Raw genomic sequence first — 19,714 nt, 5'->3', positions numbered from 1 at the left:
ATCACTTAAAATTGCCCCTGTGCCTCAATTCCTCATCTGTAAAATGGGGATAAATGGCACTTTCTTCTCTCTGTGTTTTAACTATTAAGTTTGTGACAGACACTAGCTCTTACAATGTGTATGCACAGGGTGTAGCGCAACAGGGCCCCATATCAGTTTGGGTCACTTAGCACAGTTATGATGCAAATAATAATAAATCAAATGACAAGTAACAGTAGACTAGGAATTTTAATCATTGTGGGGGATGTTTTGGAGACTATTTTAGGGGACAGAATATTGTCTGGAATGCACAGATTGGTTATGGGCAGCCAGCCTGAATTCCCATTCAAGAGGCCCCACTTAGCTGATCGGCAGCAGTTCTGTGGAGGCTGGCTTGGTGAAAGAACACTGACCTCCCTTGCTCGCTCCTTGCAGAGCTGCTCCTTATGTCTGTCTCTGCTCCCAAAGCAGCAGCCCTTTGATCTGCAGCTGGGAAGAAGCCTACTCTGCTTCTAGGCCTATCCTAGTGAATGAACTTCAGTGAATCCCTTTCCCTGCTTCCAGGGCACTGAGGGACAGACAAAGAGCATGTTCCTTCCCACTGGCCTGCCAAAGGCGCTGTTGGGAGGTTATTAAAGATGGGTCATATTAAACATTCAGAGCTGGCTACTGCTTGCCATCCAGCTTTCTCCCCAGCAGTCACACTTGCCTGTATTGCTCCCCACTGACCAGTTACCCCAGCCAGGTGAGAGAACCCCAGCACAGCTCGTTCTCCTGCCCTCCATGCTGCCATGTGCCATGGAGAAGAGAGGGTGCATGTGCCGCTCTTTTGCTGCTGATCTTAGTGCTGCTGCTCTTGGAAGCAGCAGTCTGTTATTTTCCAGCAGCTTCTGCTACCCTTGTGCACACGCTTCAGAACTTGCCTCCTGCTAATGATACAGGAAGCTACCTGCATAGGAAAGGGGAAGTGGTCAGATGCACCAAAAGGAGCTAAGTACTACTTAAAAAATAAATAAACCAAGAAACTCAATCACGGTGAACCTCATTATTTGATTTAAAAATAAAAAGACAAATCAGTGAGTGGGTGAGCCCAGTTGTACTCTAAAGGAAGTCAGCGTCAAACTTTATTTAGAAAGCGATTATATAAAGCTTATCACTTATTTATCCACTGGGTGTGCTCTGCTGATTGGTGCTGGGGGAAAGTAAATGCATTGCCCGAGGAGGTGGTCATCCTGGGAGATCTCACTCTGAAATTAAAGGGGCTATGTGGAAAAGAGATAAAAGGATTCAGACCTATAAGCCAATGTGATTGTAAGGGTATGGCTACATCTGGAATTTCAAAGCGCTGCCCCGGCAGCGCTGCGGGAGCGCTGCCGCGGCAGCGCTTTGAAGTGTGAGTGTAGTCAGAGCAGCAGCGCTGGGAGAGAGCTCTCCCAGCGCTGCATGTAAACCACATCCCTTACGGGTGTAGCGTGCAGCGCTGGGAGCCGCGCTCCCAGCGCTGCTGCCCTGATTACACTGACGCTTTGCAGCGCTGTATCTTGCAGCGCCCAGGGGGGTGTTTTTTCACACCCCAGTTGCAGCGCTGTAAAGTGTGAGTGTAGCCAAGGAGAATAATTGTCATGCTGCAGTTAAGAAGCCAGAACTATGTAGGTGGTCCTAATAGTGATATTAGGATTCAGGACCTGACTCCCCACTGCCTTGCACCATGGGGAAGTCATTTACACCTGGGCAAAGTGAGTGTGAAACACTACCAGATGGGAATTCGCTGCTGACTTACACTAGTGATAGCGGTACACCTCCTTTGCACAAGGATCAGTTACTACACTAAGTGAAAGGCAGTGGACAGTCAGGCCCTCTGAGTCCAGTGTAGTACAGCTACTTTCAGAGAACATGCTTACTTTTTTTGTTTTCTGCAGATTATTTGTATTGTAGATTTTAGAAGCCTATTTCCAAAGTCTCATAAATTCCTCTCTGGATCTCTCTTGCCCTCATCCCTTTTTTGTAGTTATCTAAGGCAGTGCCTCAGTTAGCAATTCTTTATCTTCTTTTCAGCTGGTTTCCGTTTTCCTGATAATCATTTACTGTGCAACTTTGTCTTTTTAACTGACGTTTAACCACATAAGAACTACTCTGCCATTCTTCTTTGATCCAAATTCAGTCTTCTCTCATCTTAGCTAGTTTATTACCTTCACTGCAAAGATAAGTTACCTCTTTTAGCCCAGTTTTATTCCTAGGCTCTTCCAACCATAATAATTCCCCGTGGGACTCCTTGCTTCGTGCTGTCTATTCACATGTTGCTGCAAACTAACAAATATTGGATAATTACACTCACCAGCCTTCAACCTTTGCTGATGTAAACTAACAGCTCTTTATTTCTCCAGTTACATTGGAAATTTTCCCATTTTTACATAATATTGCAGGAGTACTTCACAGAACGTATTGCTTAGGGTTTTTTGGGAGGGAGGGGGGGTTTCCCACCAGACATTCTGACTTGTACAACTGTGGGGCCATCATCAGTCTTCTGCTTATCTGCTGAGACTTCTGCCCCAAATCTGTGGGATTCTTCTTATCACTAACTTTACATCATAAATCTTGAGATGTTTCTCTTGCAAATGAAAGTATGTATTCAACATTGCAGACATGGCTATGACTCATCAATAATTATTTATGCTTCATTAGTCATTTTTAATTTTTGCATAAATACTAAAATTATACAGTCTCCTTTAAATGGTTTAGGTTTGTTTTAGCTGCTCAGTAGCAGGGCATATAGCAGTCAAGTAGGAGCAAATTTGCACTCAAACTTCCCCTTCCCAGCACTTTATAGAGAGATCTGTGGAGACTCCAGGAATAGGACCTAGTTAAGCAAGGGGTTTAGGCATGTAGTAAAGGAAGGGGTTAGGCATGAGACAACTCACATGCTTAAAGTGAGACATGGATTTAAGTACTTTGTACAAAATCTGGGCCATAGGGCACAACCCGTTCTACATCACAGTAATTTACAGTGACACTTAAATGAATTCCATACACATTTATCCAGCTCTGGAGTTGAGATAAGGCAAGTGGGAAATAACAAGAGCAGGAAAATGCTATTTCTTTCCACCCTAAGCTGCATGAGAAGAAAATGAGAACGGGAGGGCCAAGACGAGGCCTGTCCTGGGGTGAAATGGAGGAAAAGTCAGAGTGAGCATAAGGATAACATTTAATTGATTATTAGAGTTGGAAGGGACCTCAGAAGATCATCTAGTCCAACCCCCTGCTCAAAGCAGAACCAATCCCCAATTAAATCCCCAAATGGCCTCCTCAAGGATTGAACGCACAACCTTGGGTTTAACAGGCCAATGCTCAAACCACTGAGCGATCTCTCCCCCCATTTATGTAGATATTATCCCTTTCAGGGCTTGTGTCTTACAAACATCAGCTAGTGAGGGTGTGGGATCCAAGAGCAAGTTACTGCATTAAAATAAATCAGTTCAAGTACAATTTTTTAGGGGTTTGCCCCAATGTAAGTAGACAGATTGTTAGCTTTTGCAGTATAAGGATTCTATTGTGGAACATGTCACAGGTGCAACGGTTACTGCCAACAAGGCTGCCAGTATTTTCCCTGACACTTCCTTTCTCTCTCAGTCTAGTCTGAGACTGCATTTAAAATTACACTAATCCATTCAATAATTTCAAACAGTACAGTTGCATTTTCCCTGAACAATAGTGTGCTGTTTATTTTCAGCCTGCCCACTTTTCTAATTAATCTACCAGTTACACTTGTATTCCGAGGAATAGGTAAATGTTTTAACTGTGCTGAGTCAATATTTGTGTACAGTGTAGTTATGAAACTGATTCAAAACCTTTGTTGCTGAGTGTGTCTTTTCTACGCCCAGAATCTGGATGTTTGTTTGATGCATCAGATATCTTGGTAGAGATATTTGGATTGCTATTACTGTGCAAGATAAGTGTCATAGAAGGGTTGAATCTCCTGATTGTGTTTCGTTCCATCTGTCAGGTACCTAGATTTTTCACTGGGAATTTTGTCTTTTTCCTTCTTGGTTACTTTCCCCAGTATATTTATCCTGCACAGAGCATATTGTGCTAAATCTTCCATATTGGGTTACTGTGGGAGCTGGCTGACTTTTTTCCAGCACTGGGCCTCTATAGCAGAATAAAGGGATAGGGGTTTGGCTAGTAGAGTAAATGGAAACTCCTCCTCATCTATCTGCTCTCTACCAAACAGAGGTAAACAGCCTCTAGTAAATCTGATGATGTTTACAGCTCCTTTCTGTCTCACATAAGTCACAATGGAAGAATTCATATTTCATTTTTGTGGCATAATGTCAAGTGCGTCAGCCAGGCCAAACCATCACATATGTAAATGCTTGAATTTTCCCTCTGCTTCCTAAAATTGCACATCTGTGTTCCATGTAAATAAGGAAGCCTGGGATTCCCCTGTTTCTCAAATAGTGTCCTTGTTCTAATTTCCTAAAACATGCTATGTTAATTGCTTTGCTAGGAGCAGATCTGGGTCATCACTTGAAAATGAAGTTGTTATAAAATGGCCGTGTTGACAGATGGCACAAATGGCATAGCTAATCAAATCTACTCCAGTGTTTTCATGGCAGTAGGGAATTATTGCCATGCCAGTAAATGAAAGTCTTATAAATGCTTAATGTAGAGTAGGCGGTGCACTATTAAAATGACAGGTTCCAGAGTCCTAACTCAGCGATGCAACAGTGATTATATCCTCTAAGACTGGCATTTCCTTGACATGTGTCTCAGAAATATTTTGCAGACAATTTGTTTGGAGCCAAAACTATCTAATTTCTGATAAAGCTTTTTTTCCATAATACTGTTTGGGATCACCAGTGCGTCAGCAGAAAGTGCTAAATAAGCAGTGTCAAGCCTTTCAAATTCTTCAGGGGACAGTAATCTTAGGAATGTTTGTTTTACATGTTTTCGATAGGAGCTGTTGCAAATCCTTTCACAGAGCATGGCTGTATTGTTAGTTATGACAAATTATATTGCCTGCTGCAATATTTCAGTGGTTTGCCAAAAAGAAACTTCAGAACAGTAAATGAGTAAGTCTGAGATAAGTTTTATTTATTTAACCTAACGAATTTTAAATTTGGCACCATCTCGATCCAAGATATAATACAAGATGGTCCTAGATACTGCTGGACTCCAGTAAGTGGGGATGTATAATCTGGCAGTAATTATCTGTGTATAATAATATACTATGGGGTTGGGTATTTTAGTTTCTAAACTTCGGGCCTAATTTTCAGAAGTGCTGAGCCCCCCAGCTCTGACTGAAATAATAATAATTTTAAAAAATCCTGCAGGTGCTTAGCCCCTCTAAAAATCAGGCTTTTCTTAGGGTTGGGCAAATATGGTATTGGCAAAGCCATTCAAACATCATTGAAAATTAGGGACTGAATGAGCCTTTTGAGTGTCACATGCAGGTAGGAACGTAGCTTTCACCAGTTCCATTCTGCTCAGGCAAGTCACTCCTCATCTCCCAGTGAGAGAGGAGGAGAACCCTGAGATTGGGAGAAGAGGACACCATCCCTCACCCAGCTTGACACTCCTTCCTTGGCCCCAAGTGAGGGCAAGGATAAACACACCCCACTGTGGCCTCTGTCAGAGTGGGTGTGTGTGTGGAAACTCATAGCCACCAAAATGCCATGTTACCACCAAATTTGGGAAACCACAAACTTTTTTAGAAAAGGGTTCGAGTGGCCTCCACAGTATTTTGACCATCCCTACTTTTTTCATGTTTTTAAAGAGATGTCTAGGCACCTTTTATTTATGAAGGGCCAAATAATACCATCCAGATATAGCTAATTGGAGCGGTGGGGGAGATTCCTTATTCTTGGTAATGTGAAGAAAAAGAACTAAAAACAACACAGACAGACTTCAACACACATTGCAGGGGTCAAAAGTGTTTCATCTGTTGCAGTCTTGTACTTGAAAAAGCCCCCTTTTGTTTTTTCCTTTTATTGACCTTTGTGTCGCATTGAACTCGAGCTATGTTGTGCCCATTTAGGCTGTGGTACATCATCCCTGGCATGACATAATGCAACATAGTGCCATGCAAAGCCATTTACTAAACAGCTGTGAGCAAAATTTTCAAAGCAGTCTTTGGAAGTCTAGCCACTTGTTTGCCTTTTTATTATTAACTTTGCATCTCTATAGCTCCTTCCGTTGAGGGATCTCAAAGTGCTTTACCAGCATTAATGAACACTCCTATGAGGTGGGGAGGTCTATGGGACTCATTAACTTAAAACATTACAAGCTGCTTTGAAAGTTTTCTCATTATTTACTGAAATGAGAAAGGATTTTTAAAACAGGTTATTAACCTCAGTTAATTTGGCAAGAAATTCATATGTAACCTAAATCGTTTCAGCTAGTAAGGAGATTGAAGCAGTTCTACAGTATTTGCAGACTGCCACTGGGAGTGTTGCTCTGGGTTGTTATATAATCCTGGCATGTTGATCGTACAGCTGTGAGTGTCTTGATGTCTTAGATCACCTAGCATGATAAAAGGAGAGCCGTAATGACTGATACATTATGTCCTTTCTGCTGTTGCTTTTTACAGACTAAGAAGCCAGGATAGAATGAATTTAATGACTTAATTCTATATGCTTGAGATCAAACTTAAGCCCACGCTGCTTGGTGCAGAGAAGCAATTAACCGTCAAAAGGGATGGATACTCTGATATCTAAAAAATGTCTAACTAATATAAACACCCTTAGATGAAAAGAGTTAAATGATTTAATCATATTTCAGTCAGCACACTGTGCTAATCATTCAGATTATAAAATAAATCAATTAATTACAGTCTCTCTGTCTCTCTCTCTCCCCCACCCCACCTTCCTTACCTCTTTCTATTTCCATCTGGATTGCGTTTATCTCTTTCATCATTTAAAGATGCTCCAGTGGATTTGATCGCCACCGGCAAGATTGGGTAGACAGTGGCTGCCCTGAAGAGGTAAGAATGTGCTTTACAACCTTGATATGACCACCAAAGGAAATTTGCATAGCTATTATTAGGGCCTTACGAAATTCATGGTCCATTTTGGTCAATTTTGCGATCACAGGATTTTAAAAATCGTAAATTTCATGATTTCAGCTATTTAAATCTAAAATTTCATGTTGTTGTAATTGTACGGGTCCTGACCCAAAAAGGAGTTGTACAGGGGGTCGCAAGGTTATTGTAGGAGGGGTTACGATACTGCTACCCTTCTGCACTGCTGCTGGTGGCAGCTCTGCTATCAGAGCTGGGCACCTGGAGAGTGATGAATACTGGCCAGAAGCCCAGCTCTGAAGGCAGAATCACCACCAGCAGCAGCCATGCAGAAGTAAGGATGGCACAGTATGGTATTGCCGCCCTTACTTCTGCACTACTGCTGGTGGGGCACTGCCTTCAGAGCTGGGTGCCCGGCCAACAGCGGCCACTCTCCAGCCATCCAGCTCTGAAGGCAGTACAGAAGTAAGGATAGCAGTACCGCAACCTCCCTAAAATAACTGTGTGACCCCCCCCACCCACCCCCCGCAACTCCCTTTTGGTCAGGACTCCCAATTTGAGAAACGCTGGTCTCCTCCATGAAATCTGTATAGTAGAGGGTAAAAGCACACAAAAGATCAAATTTCTTAGGGGAAGATCAGATTTCACGGTCCATGATGTATTTTTCATGACTGGGAATTTGGTAGGGCCCTAGATATTATGCCTCTGATTACATTCTGCAGATTATTAAGCAGCATTTTTTAAGGCCAAGTGCATGCTACAATTACCTATATATATTACTTAAAAACTGAGTAGGTTGTATTAAAGAAACACTAGGTTGAGCAATGAGCAGGTGCCATAGGACACTCTGTTGCTTTTTACAGATCCAGACTAACACGGCTATCCCTCTGATAGGTTGAGCAATGTCATTATTATTCAAAGGTATAAAATGGGCATAATATGATTTTTTTATTTCCATGAAAATATGGTAAACCCAAAAATTAATGCAACAAAAAGGCTAATGCTAAACTTGTGACCCTGAATTGATTGTTGTAGCACTAAAATTCTCATCAGAATGATGGCAAAGACTGAGCTGTAGTTGCCAACTGCCCTTGCGCTTTTCTTGCCTTTGCTCCTCCCCATTTTAGTTGTATGAAAATAGATCCTTGACGGACCCTACAAGAATAGCTCTAGCTAAAGATACAGCCCGAGCATTTTGGTTATGAATTCTGGCCAAGCCTTTAGCATTAAGTACAGATTTTTCTGTTACTCATTTTTAAAGACTTGATACATTCAGTGCTCCTTTAAAAAAAGAAAACAACAATAGCTGTGTGGCATGAGGAAGGGTGGGCGGTGATCCTGGGACTGCTGCTGGCTACAGGACATGCAGCCAGAGGGTAAGAAGGCCCAAACTGGGTCATTTTCAAGTCACATTCATTAGTATCTTACATTATGTTGGTCTTTTTCCAGTGGCCTCATTGTGCCAGTTTTCTTCACCTGAGGATTTGTGGTGATATGAACTCGTTGTTTTTGCTAATTCGTCTAACAGACTTTGATTCTCTCAAAGGCTAATAAAGAGCAATTACTTCCCCTTTTTCAGCCCTAAGGGCCAAATTCTGTCTTCAATTACAACAGCACAGCCCCAGTGACAGGATACGGCAGGGTATAATTAAAGGCAAAGTATGTCCCCAACTGTCTGTTTAGAAAAGCATGCTTGATTTTAGTCTCAATAATTGAGTCCAACACATACACTGATATGAGCCCATTGTGGAGGGGGTATTTTTTGTTGGAATTTTTCCTCTTATATAGCCTTAATTGCAAAGTAATGCTGGGTGATTAGGTACAATAATTACATACTAGATGGCTGTTATAAAGGCTTATAACTTCAGCTTTGCAATTTGCAAACTGAATGTCTAGTGATGGGGTTGCCCTCAGAGTCTTAGTGCTCAGAAAGGTAACTTTTTGAGAACATGCAATTAAAGCTATTAGTAATTAGAAAAGCCAAAGAGGAGTTTGAAGAACGGCTAGCCAAAAACTCCAAAGGTAATAATAAAATGTTTTTTAAGTACATCAGAAGCAGGAAGCCTGCTAAACAACCAGTGGGGCCCCTTGATGATCAAAATACAAAAGGAGCACTTAAAGATGATAAAGTCATTGCGAAGAAACTAAATGGATTCTTTGCTTCAGTCTTCACGGCTGAGGATGTTAGGGAGATTCCCAAACCTGAGCTGGCTTTTGTAGGTGACAAATCTGAGGAACTGTCACAGATTGAAGTGTCACTAGAGGAGGTTTTGGAATTATTTGATAAACTCAACATTAACAAGTCACCGGGACCAGATGGCATTCACCCAAGAGTTCTTAAAGAACTCAAATGTGAAGCTGTGGAACTATTAACTAAGGTTTGTAACCTGTCCTTTAAATCAGTTTTGGTACCCAATAACTGGAAGTTAGCTAATGTAACGCCAATATGTAAAAAGGGCTGTAGAGGTGATCCCAGCAATTACAGACCGGTAAGTCTAACGTTGGTACTGGGCAAATTAGTCGAAACAATAGTTAAAAATAAAATTGTCAGATACATAGAAAAACATAAACTGTTGAGCAATAGTCAACATGGTTTCTGTAAAGGGAAATCGTGTCTTACTAATCTATTAGAGTTCTTTGAAGGGATCAACAAACATGGACAAGGGGGATCCAGTGGACATAGTGTACTTAGATTTCCAGAAAGCCTTTGACAAGGTCCCTCACCAAAGGCTCTTACATAAATTAAGCTGTCATGGGATAAAAGGGAAGGTCCTTTCATGGATTGAGAACTGGTTAAAAGACAGGAAACAAAGCGTAGGAATTAATGGTAAATTTTCAGAATGGAGAGGAGTAACTAGTGGTATTCCCCAAGGGTCAGTCCTAGGACCAATCCTATTCAATTTATTCATAAATGATCTGGAGAAAGGGGTAAACAGTGAGGTGGCAAAGTTTGCAGATGATACTAAACTACTCAAGATAGTTAAGACCAAAGCAGACTGTGAAGAACTTCAAAAAGATCTCACAAAACTAAATGATTGGGCAACAAAATGGCAAATGAAATTTAACTCAGATAAATGTAAAGTAATGCACATTGGAAAAAATAACCCCAACTATACGTACAGTATGATGGGGGCTAATTTAGCTACAGCGAGTCAGGGAAAAGATCTTGGAGTCATTGTGGATAGTTCTCTGAAGATGTCCATGCAGTGTGCAGAGGCAGTCAAAAAAGCAACAGGATGTTAGGAATCATTAAAAAGGGGATAGAGAATAAGACTGAGAATATATTGTTGCCCTTATATAAATCCATGGTACGCCCACATCTCGAATACTGTGTACAGATGTGATCTCCTCACCTCAAAAAAGATATTCTAGCACTAGAAAAGGTACAGAAAAAGGAACTAAAATGATTAGGGGTTTGGAGAGGGTCCCATACAAGAAAAGATTAAAGAGGCTAGGACTCTTCAGCTTGGAAAAGAGGAGACTAAGGAGGGATATGATAGAGGTATGTAAAATCATGAGTGATGTTGAGAAAGTGGATAAGGAAAAGTTATTTACTTATTCCCATAATACAAGAACTAGGGGGCACCAAATGAAATTAATAGGCAGTGGGTTTAAAACAAATAAAAGGACATTCTTCTTCACGCAGCGCACAGTCAACTTGTGGAACTCTTTATCTGAGGAGGTTGTGAAGGCTTGGACTATAACAGTGTTTAAAAGTGAACTGGATAAATTCATGGTGGCTAAGTCCATAAATGGCTATTAGCCAGAATGGGTAAAGAATGGTGTCCCTAGCCTCCGTTCATCAGAGGATAGAGATGGATGGCAGGAGAGAGATCACTTGATCATTGCCTATTAGGTTCACTCCCTCTGGGGCACCTGGCATTGGCCACTGTTGGTAGACAGATACTGGGCTAGATGGACCTTTGGTCTGACCCGGTATGGCCGTTCTTATGTTCTTATGTTAGTAAATCTATCAGTATGGGGCGGAACCTCACAGAATGGTCTCACATTGAAGGATATTGATGGCCACAGGCCTCTATTGTGGGTCACACAGTGCCACCACACCTCACCAGGACCTCTGGGAGGCATTTTGCCTCAGGCTTATTGTCATAACTATAAAGGGAACGGTAACAGCTGTATACAATACTATAAAATCCCTCCTGGCCAGAGACACCAAAATCCTTTACAGGGTTAAGAAGCTCAGGTAACCTGGCTGACACCTGACCAAAAGGACCAATAAGGGGACAAGATACTTTCAAATCTTGGTCGGGGGAAGGTTTTTGTTTGTGCTCTTCGTTTTGGGGGTTGTTCACTCTTGGGGCTAAGAGAGACCAGACATCAATCCATGCTCTCCAAATCTTTCTGAACAAGTCTCTCATATTTCAAACTTGTAAATAAAAGCCAGGCAAGGTGTGTTAGTTTCATCTTTGTTTCCTCAACTTGTAAATGTTCCTTTTGCTAGCGGGCTTACCTCTGTTTGCTGTAACTTTGAACCTAAGTCTAGAGGGGGTTCCTCTGAGCTCTTTGAATCTGATTGCTCTGTAAAGTTATTTTCCATCCTGAAAATAGATGATTTTTACCTTTCTTTCTTTAATTAAAAGCCTTCTTTTTAAGAAACTGATTGATTTTTCCTTGTTTTAAGATCCAAGGGGATTGGATCTGGACTCACCAGGAATTGGTGGGGGAAAGGAGGGGGAATGGTTAATTTCTCCTTGTTTTAAGATCCAAGGGTTTGGATCAGTGTTCACCAGGGAATGGGTGGAGGAGTGTCTCAAGGCTACCCAGGGAAGGGTTATAGTACTTGGGAGGGAGATAGTCTGGGGAGGAGGTAGATAGAATTTCCCAAATGACTCATAAATAATTTGGGTGGTGGCAGCAAAACGAGATCTAAGCTGGTAGTTAAGCTTAGAGGTCCTCATCCAGGTCCCCACATCTGTGCCCTAGGGTTCAAAGTGGGGAAGGAACTTTTACATGGTGGCAGAGTGGTAGGATCATTTTAAACCAAAAGCCAGTAAGACTTTTTTTCTCCTTTTTAGCTGGAAAGGTAGATGCAGATCTTATCTCTCTTTGCCTGAAGGCAGAAGTGTTAAGTTTTTTTAACAAGGGTCTTTGTGAAGGGAAGGTTTCAAGCTGTGAGCAAGCAGCTAGCAAAAGGAATTTACAAGCTGAATTTTTTTTCTTTCTACCTCTTGTGTACAGCTAGCTTAGAAATGCTGAACACTGAATGTCTCTGTTAACTAAGCAGCCCTGAGCTGAGTGCATCCCAGTTTCAGTGAACTGCAGAGGGGGTGTGACCCAGCTCAAGAAAGCAGGAAAATAACTACCAGTGAAGCCACAACTAAACTAGAGCTGGCTAGACTGGAAGCAACAGAGAAAGAAAATGAACATAAAAGACTGATGGAGAGGGAGGAGGCTGCCCACAAGACAGCAAGGGAGCAGAAAGAAAAAGATATGGAGGAGAAAGAAAAAGAGAGGGAGGAAAGGGAAAGAGAGAGGAAGCATGAACTGGAGTTAGCAAGGGCTAAGCAGGATATACCAGCCAACCCTAGCAACCCCTCTCCAGGTACCGCTTCTCATCCAGAAAATTCCTCACCTACAAGGCAGGTGATGGTACTGAGGCCTTCTTAGAAAATTTTGAAAGGTCCTGCCATGGGTACAGCATCTCTACAGACCAGTACGTGGTAGAGTTGAGGCCGCAGCTCAGTGGATCCTTAGGAGAGGTGGCGGCTGAAATGCCTAAAGAACACATGAACAGTTATGAACTTTTTTAAAACAAGGCCAGAATCAGAATGGGGCTAACACCCAAGCATGCCCATTGGCGGTTCAGAGCCCTAAAGTGGAAACCGGATATGGCATTTTCCTGACATGCCTACCAGATTGAAAAAAATTGGGATTCCTGGATATCAGGAGCAAGCATTAAATCTCTGGAAGATCTGTCTTTCCTAATAAAAATGGAGCAGTTCTTAGAGGGTGTTCCTGAGGAAATAGAAAGGTACATCCTAGATGGGAAGCCCAAAACTGTAACCAAGCTGGGGGAGATTGGAGCCAAATGGGTGGAGGTGGCAGAAAAGAAAAAAACTAGTAGCAGTTGGAGTGAATATCAGAAGGGGCAACCCAAAACAAAACCATATCACCGGGGGCAGCCCAAGGCCCCACCTACATCCCAAGGAAAACCCCAGACACCTTATCGTCCCACCACATCCGTCTCCAGCAACCCACCTCGCTCCAGTGAGCAGTCAGCTGGGCAATGTTTTAAATGTAATGAGCTGGGGCATGTGAAGGCCAACTGCCCCAGGAACCCCAACAGACTGCAGTTCATTATGCCGGAGTCACACCGAAGGTCCTCAGGCCCAGATGCCTCCCAGGTACCTTCAGAGTGAAGGGAAACTGTGAGTGTGGGCAGGAAGAAGGTTATTGCATGGAGGGACACTGGAGTATAGAGTGAGCTATCCACCAATCCTTAGTGGACCCCAAATTTATCAACCCAGAAGCCCCGGTGACAATTCAACCCTTCATGTCAAACTCTTTAAACTTGCCTACAGCCAAGTTGCCTGTCCAGTACAAGGGCTGGACAGGAATGTGGACTTTTGCAGTCTATGATAATTATCCCATCTCCATGCTGCTGGGGGAAGAATTGGCCAACCATGTAAAGCTAGCCAAGAGGGTGGGAATGGTCACCTGTAGCCAGGCTAAGCAAGCTTTCACCCCCCAGCCCTTTTCCTGAGCCTCCACCAGGGCCCCGTCTGTGTTACCAGAGACCCAGACAGAGGTGGTGGAACGGGATCCCCTGCCAACGACTGCAACAGCCATAGTGGATCCAATCCCAGAGACCTAGCCAAAGCCAGTCCCAGAACCGGAAATGGCAAAGCAAAGAGCACCAGAACCATTGCCAGCACTGAGTCCAGTGCTTTCAAACCCATTTACAACTCCAACGCCAGAGGAAACCAGCGAGCCTGAACTGGCAGAAGCAGCAGATAACCCTACCCAAGAGGCTCAGCCAGAGCCTGAAATACCACTATTGTGGGTCACACAGTGCCACCACACCCCACCAGGACCTCTGGGAGGCATTTTGCCTCAGGCATATACAATGCCTTCCTGAGCTCTGGGGAATGCTGGTGGATCCTGACTGCTTGGGCAAATTGTGTTGGCAGCTCCTATCTGCACTCATCCAGTTCTGCTGGCTAGTGACCTCTCCCCTCTTTGTCAAGATCTGTACTAGCAATGATAGCTCTGTGAAAGGCTTGCATTCCCAGAGCACAAGGCCTCTTTCAGTGATATGCAAAGGGAGAGAGAAGAGATACTCATGCCCCCTCCCTCTCTTGGGCACCTATAAAGGATGCACTCTTTCTGGTCCTATATATTTATATATATACATAATACCGACCTACATATCAAAAATATTACTAACATGGGGTTGAATTTGATTGAATTATTGTGTTTTGTGACTAGGAGAGCAACCTTATCTTTGGCATCTCCTGGGGATTTTTTTTCTATTTAAATATATAATATTAACATGAGGGCTTGGGCTGGGTTTTTGTAGGTGGGGATAGAAGGTGGGGGAAGGGTTGTTTGTTTTGGGGTTAGTATTAGGGTGTTGGTTTTTTTCATTTAAAATCCTAGTTTGCTCTAATAAAAGAAAGGGTAGAGGGAAGAGAGGACAGGAAAATAACCTTGCATATCAAAAGCGAAACAATACACACTTGTTTTTGAAGTACACGAGATGAACACACTGCCAGGAAGCAGAGTTCACAACCCTCTGAACTGGATGATGTATGCCAGGTGTGGGGCGGGAGTAGTTCATATATTTGCTGCTGTTTGGCTGGAAATATTTTTCTGCAAAACTGTGTTATAGATGCACTGCAATGCAAAGCAAAATAAAACAAAAATGGTTTTAATCTTTACTCCCACTGAATATATAAATGTGACCTTGAGTTAAAAATGTATACATATGTGTCTGTGTATACATATGTACATACTCACTTATGTGATTTATTATATAAAAATAAAAAGCAAAGGTAACTATTTATGTGTAAAGCTATTTTATATATATAATTATTATTGTCTTTGGTAATTTCCAAGGAACTTGTAATTAATTAAAAATTACAATGAACTATACCTTATTTTTTGTGCTATACCATATTTTCAATATTTTTATTTTACCCAGATGTGTATTTTGCTATGACATGTTTTATGGCACCCAGAAAAAAAGATTGATTGAGGTGTGCATTCCAACTACAATAGCAAAAAAAGAACAACCCTCTCCCCAAAAGTAATTTCCTAGTGATGAATTTAGATGTTAAAACTTTGTGGCAGTAATAATATGCATTTGGTATTCAGAGCCTTCACAGCTTTGTCATCAACAGTTTAGGCATTGTAAATTTTCCAGTTCAATGGAATACCTGTCGTTCTACAGAACCCTGTGCAAAATATTTCACTTTTAAAATAAATAAACTCTCCAAATATTCCTTGATTTAATTTCCATTTTTATTATTTCTGGCTTAGCAGTTTGTCCATATTCAGACTTTTAGTTCAGTGACAAATGGTCTCCACTGAAAACTAATTTTCTTCTGGCTTGTTTTTCGTGTTTCTCAATAGTCGAAAGATAAAGTCTGTGAGAAGAATGTGGACACAACTGAGAAGCCCCCTCATACCACCACTTCTCTCCAGCCAACTACCACGACGTTCAGAGTTTTAACCACTACCAAAGGAGCCACTACATCCCACCTGCCAACCAGCCTGCCCACAGAAGGTGGCTTACTATGGAATGCTTTAGTCCATAATGAAAAGTTGTCTTATTTACAATGTTAAGGAGAAAACAAATCTTTTCATTGGTTAAGTTTGCAGGGGCTGGGGGAAGCAGGAGTATTGTTTGTTTGTTTTTGGTTTTTGGAGGGAGAAAACTTAGCATGGAGCAAATATCTGAAGGGCTTTGTATGTTTCCAAAACAAGAAGCTTGGATGGTGATGAAAACCAAAGCCCTAATTTTTCTTCTTAGACCAATGACGCAAACTCTGTGTCTTCAGACAGCTCTGCCTGAGCTTCTTAATTCTAACTGCTACATCCTGGCTGCCACTACTGCTATCTTGGCCTTTGTCTCAGCAGAGACTGCCAATTCTCTGTTCCCACTATGTTCATTTGGAGTTATTTGTATTACAGTAACACCTAGAGGTCCCAGCAAGGTTGGAGGCTTCACTATGTGAGGTGGTGTACAGACATATGGTAAAAGACAGTCAACATTTCAAAGAATTTACAGTTATGAAGCTTAGGAGGTTATTGGTGCTCATCGGAAAAAATCAGGCCATATGGGCCTGAAGCAAAGCCTGTTGAAGTCAATGGAGAGACTCGCATTATTGACTTCAGTGACCTTTGGGACAGGTCCTGAGGGTCCAGTGTTGGCGATCTGAAAACAGAGACACTCAAAATTAAATATTTATTTTGATATTGGCACTAACCTTTTGCACCAGTACTGACTGCAGTATTGTTTTCTAGAAAGACACTTTTCTTTAGAGTCCCAAAGCAAAGTAACAAGATTGAGAGATAATATGGGAACTCACATTTGTAGCTGTTCCTCTGACTTCAGAGCTTAAACCTTTCCATCCTGCAAATAAGATAGTCTAGCCTCCTGCACCTGGTAGAAGTTCAGCTGGATAGAAAAGCTACCTACAATGAATCAAGTAGCAACTATAAAATATAATGGCAGCTCTTCTTCTAGCAGAATTGTTAATATAATGGAAGCTGTACAGAGCGGACAGAATTTTTTAATAGATTCCAGCAGGAACATTTCTAGCTTCCAAGATATTCAAGCATTAAGCCTAAAACTGAAGATGTTACAAGGTGGGAGTCTATTGATGAAAAGGACTCACTTTCATTAGAGCAAAGCAGCAAGAAAATTTAAAAGCTGTAACTACAGGATTTGTAGCTCTATTCCTGATGGCTCATTTGCTAAAAATGCCCCAGATATTTGGCTCATCCAATGTACAAATAATAAGAGAAATCTGGAAATATAGAGAGACTTTGAAACTGGTATATTTTTCCAATTATTTCTTATGAGAACAGTTAATAATTGTTTTATTTTACTGTCAAATGCTACCTGAGTCCTGAATATGTCATGTGACCTACAGAGTCAGTCACACAAATAATCATACTTATATTACATACAGGGCCGGCACTTCCATTAGGCAACCCTAGGTGGTCGCCTAGGGTGCCAGGATTCGGGGGATGGCATTTTGTGCGCTCCCCATGGGGTGCACGGGAGCCTCCGGTTCCGCTCCTGTCGCGCCACCGAAGAAAGACCTTCTGCCGACGTGCCGCAGAAAACAGCAGCAGGCAATTGAGCAGCTCAGTGACTGCCACTGTTGCCTGCGGCATTTAGGTGGAGGGTCCTTCTTTGGCGGCACGATGAGAGTGGAACCAAAAGCTCCCGCGCACCCTATGGGGAGCACACAAAATGCCGCCCCCTGAATTCTGCCTACGGCGCCAGAAATTCTGGCCCCACTCCTGATTACATATACATGACAAAGGTAAAGGTGCTTTTAAAAGCTATTTGCCAGATGCTCATACCTTTATTCATTTTGAATTCTACCTTACTCCACTGATAGTCCTTTAGATCTCTTAGTACTATTAGAGGAGTAAGGTACTACTCAGTGTGAAGAAGAGGATCAAGCCCTATATGAGCAAACCACCAAAGTCTATTCTGATGGTTAAATCTGTTGGACATTAGAATATCATTAAAGCTATCTATGACCTAATTAAACTAGGTTTCCTGTGTTAGTAATTTGAATTTCTTTTTTAGATGATACCAAGATAGCACTGCACCTAAAAGATAATGGAGGTAAGAGGTGATTTTTGTGTGTGTGTAAACAATGTCAATAGGTTACATAACTACAGCCTGCGCAGCTTAATTAATCTAAATCAGAGTGTAGAAATGTCTTATACCAGGCCCCCAAGGGACTTAAATTACCCACATCTCTGAGGCAGAGTAACAGGGCAAAAAGGCTAAGCAACTGCTTAGTAAATCAAATGTTTACAACAGTTTTTATAACTTATTAACAGTGTAACAGTAAAATAACTTTAGCATTCAAAAAGTTGATCTATTAAAGGCAAAAATCTAGGGGAGAAGATGATTTGGGGAGTGGGGCTGGTGATCGTTTTTTAATAACATTATTCATATATATGTTCTGTTATGATGCATTCTTTATAAGGTGCTATAAGCTACAGTATTTGTTTTTATCACAGTTTACAGTTGCTATCCGCATGTATTCTTCAATTAGGCATGTAATATTATGGCCCCTTTCTAATGTGGGGTGCGGGTTCTGGGGTGGGCCAGAAATGAGGAGTTCAGAGTGCAGGAGGGGGCTCCGGGTTGGGGTGCTAGTGGGAGGGGTGAGGGCTCTGGGGTGCTCTTGAGGGGTTCGGAGGGCAGGAGGGGGTCAGGGGTGCAGGATCCTGGCAGCACTTTCCTCAAGCAGCCCCCGGAAGCAGCGGCACATCCCCCATCTGGCTACTACACGGAGGCACAGCCAGGTGGCTCTGCATGCTGCCTCATCCGGAGCCATCGCTCCTGCAGTTCCCATTGGCCCCATTTGCTGGTGGCAGTGTGTGGAGCCCCCTGGCTTCTCCTATGCATAGGAGCCGGAGGAGGGACGTGCTGCTGCTTCTGGGAGCTGCGAGGAGCAAGCCCCTGACCCTGCTCCCCAGCAGGAGCTTGAGGGCCGGATTAAAACGTCTGAAGGGCCGGATTAAAACGTCTGAAGGGGCTCCCGGGCCATAGTTTGCCCACCCTTGCACTAAATGTAGCTCGCTGAAGTCAATAGGACTCCTATTCAGCGGCCTTTGGATCAGACCCTCAGGGTGAATGCTGATTTGCTCTGCCTAACGAAATGCACTGGACCTGCACTGCTGTAAAGGGAAGCTTTACTGTTGATACTACTTACCTTTTCTGGGTCTTGTTGTCTTAGGCTTGAAAGAATGTGTGGTGTCCATATGGCCCTTGACATTCTGGATTGCTTTTTTTGCTGCGTGGTTCACCAATGGTATCCTTGAATGGTTTTTTATTTAGTTCCCCCCTCACACCCCAAGTTAAATATCCCATCTCTGTATCATTTTTCCAGCCGCTCGTCTGTCTGGATAACATCTTCATCTCACTATCAATAGTAACAGCACAGCTGTTGTATTGAACTTTGCCTCATGCAGGGCTGTTCATTTGTTGTTAATTGGCATGGATTTGAAATATAACTGGAAACTCTGAATAAGATAACTTACAAATTAACCATTTAACCACTTTATTAAAAGGGATGCTGCTATGGTTGATCAGCCCCACATTTGACTTGTTCTTTCCCTTGTTTATTTTTGAAGTTGTTATACTTTGTTTTATCAAAACAAATGCTTCAGTGCTCTTCTTCTTCAAGAGCATAATAATATAAAGTTACATCAAACCCAAACAATATATTTTTTAAAAATAAATTCCAGTTCTCTCCCACACGGGGAGAGTTACTTCAAACACCGTATTTAGCTTGCCTCCTCTTGCCTAAGATCTGAGAAGGAAATCTCTGAAACAGAAAGCAAAATGTTCAAAACCAAGAGGAGTAGCTCTGATGTAGTCTCTTGGTAGAATTTGTGGTATGGCTTTCTTTAAGCCTAGGTACGCAGTTTCAGTGCATAATGCTTCTTGATTTCAAAAATAGAAACCAACAGCTATAGATTCATTTTTCTTCAGTTAGT

The 19,714-nt window shown here is 42.3% G+C and overlaps 1 protein-coding gene across 1 annotated transcript in view; it reads left to right on the top strand.

The window, feature by feature from the left end:
* Positions 1–19,714, top strand: part of PLXDC2 (plexin domain containing 2) — a 409,324-nt gene that overhangs the window by 350,486 nt on the left and 39,124 nt on the right. The window contains exons 10-12 of the mRNA XM_050939575.1: positions 6,898–6,958; positions 15,590–15,743; positions 17,787–17,825. Coding sequence (XP_050795532.1) covers positions 6,898–6,958; positions 15,590–15,743; positions 17,787–17,825 — 254 coding nt within the window. The remainder of the gene's footprint in view (positions 1–6,897; positions 6,959–15,589; positions 15,744–17,786; positions 17,826–19,714) is intronic.

This window comes from Gopherus flavomarginatus, chromosome 2 (assembly GCF_025201925.1).
Source record: "Gopherus flavomarginatus isolate rGopFla2 chromosome 2, rGopFla2.mat.asm, whole genome shotgun sequence".
NCBI lineage: Eukaryota > Metazoa > Chordata > Testudines > Testudinidae > Gopherus > Gopherus flavomarginatus.
The sequence above is the reverse complement of the archived record's forward strand: the minus strand, read 5'-3'. Positions and strand labels throughout refer to the sequence as shown.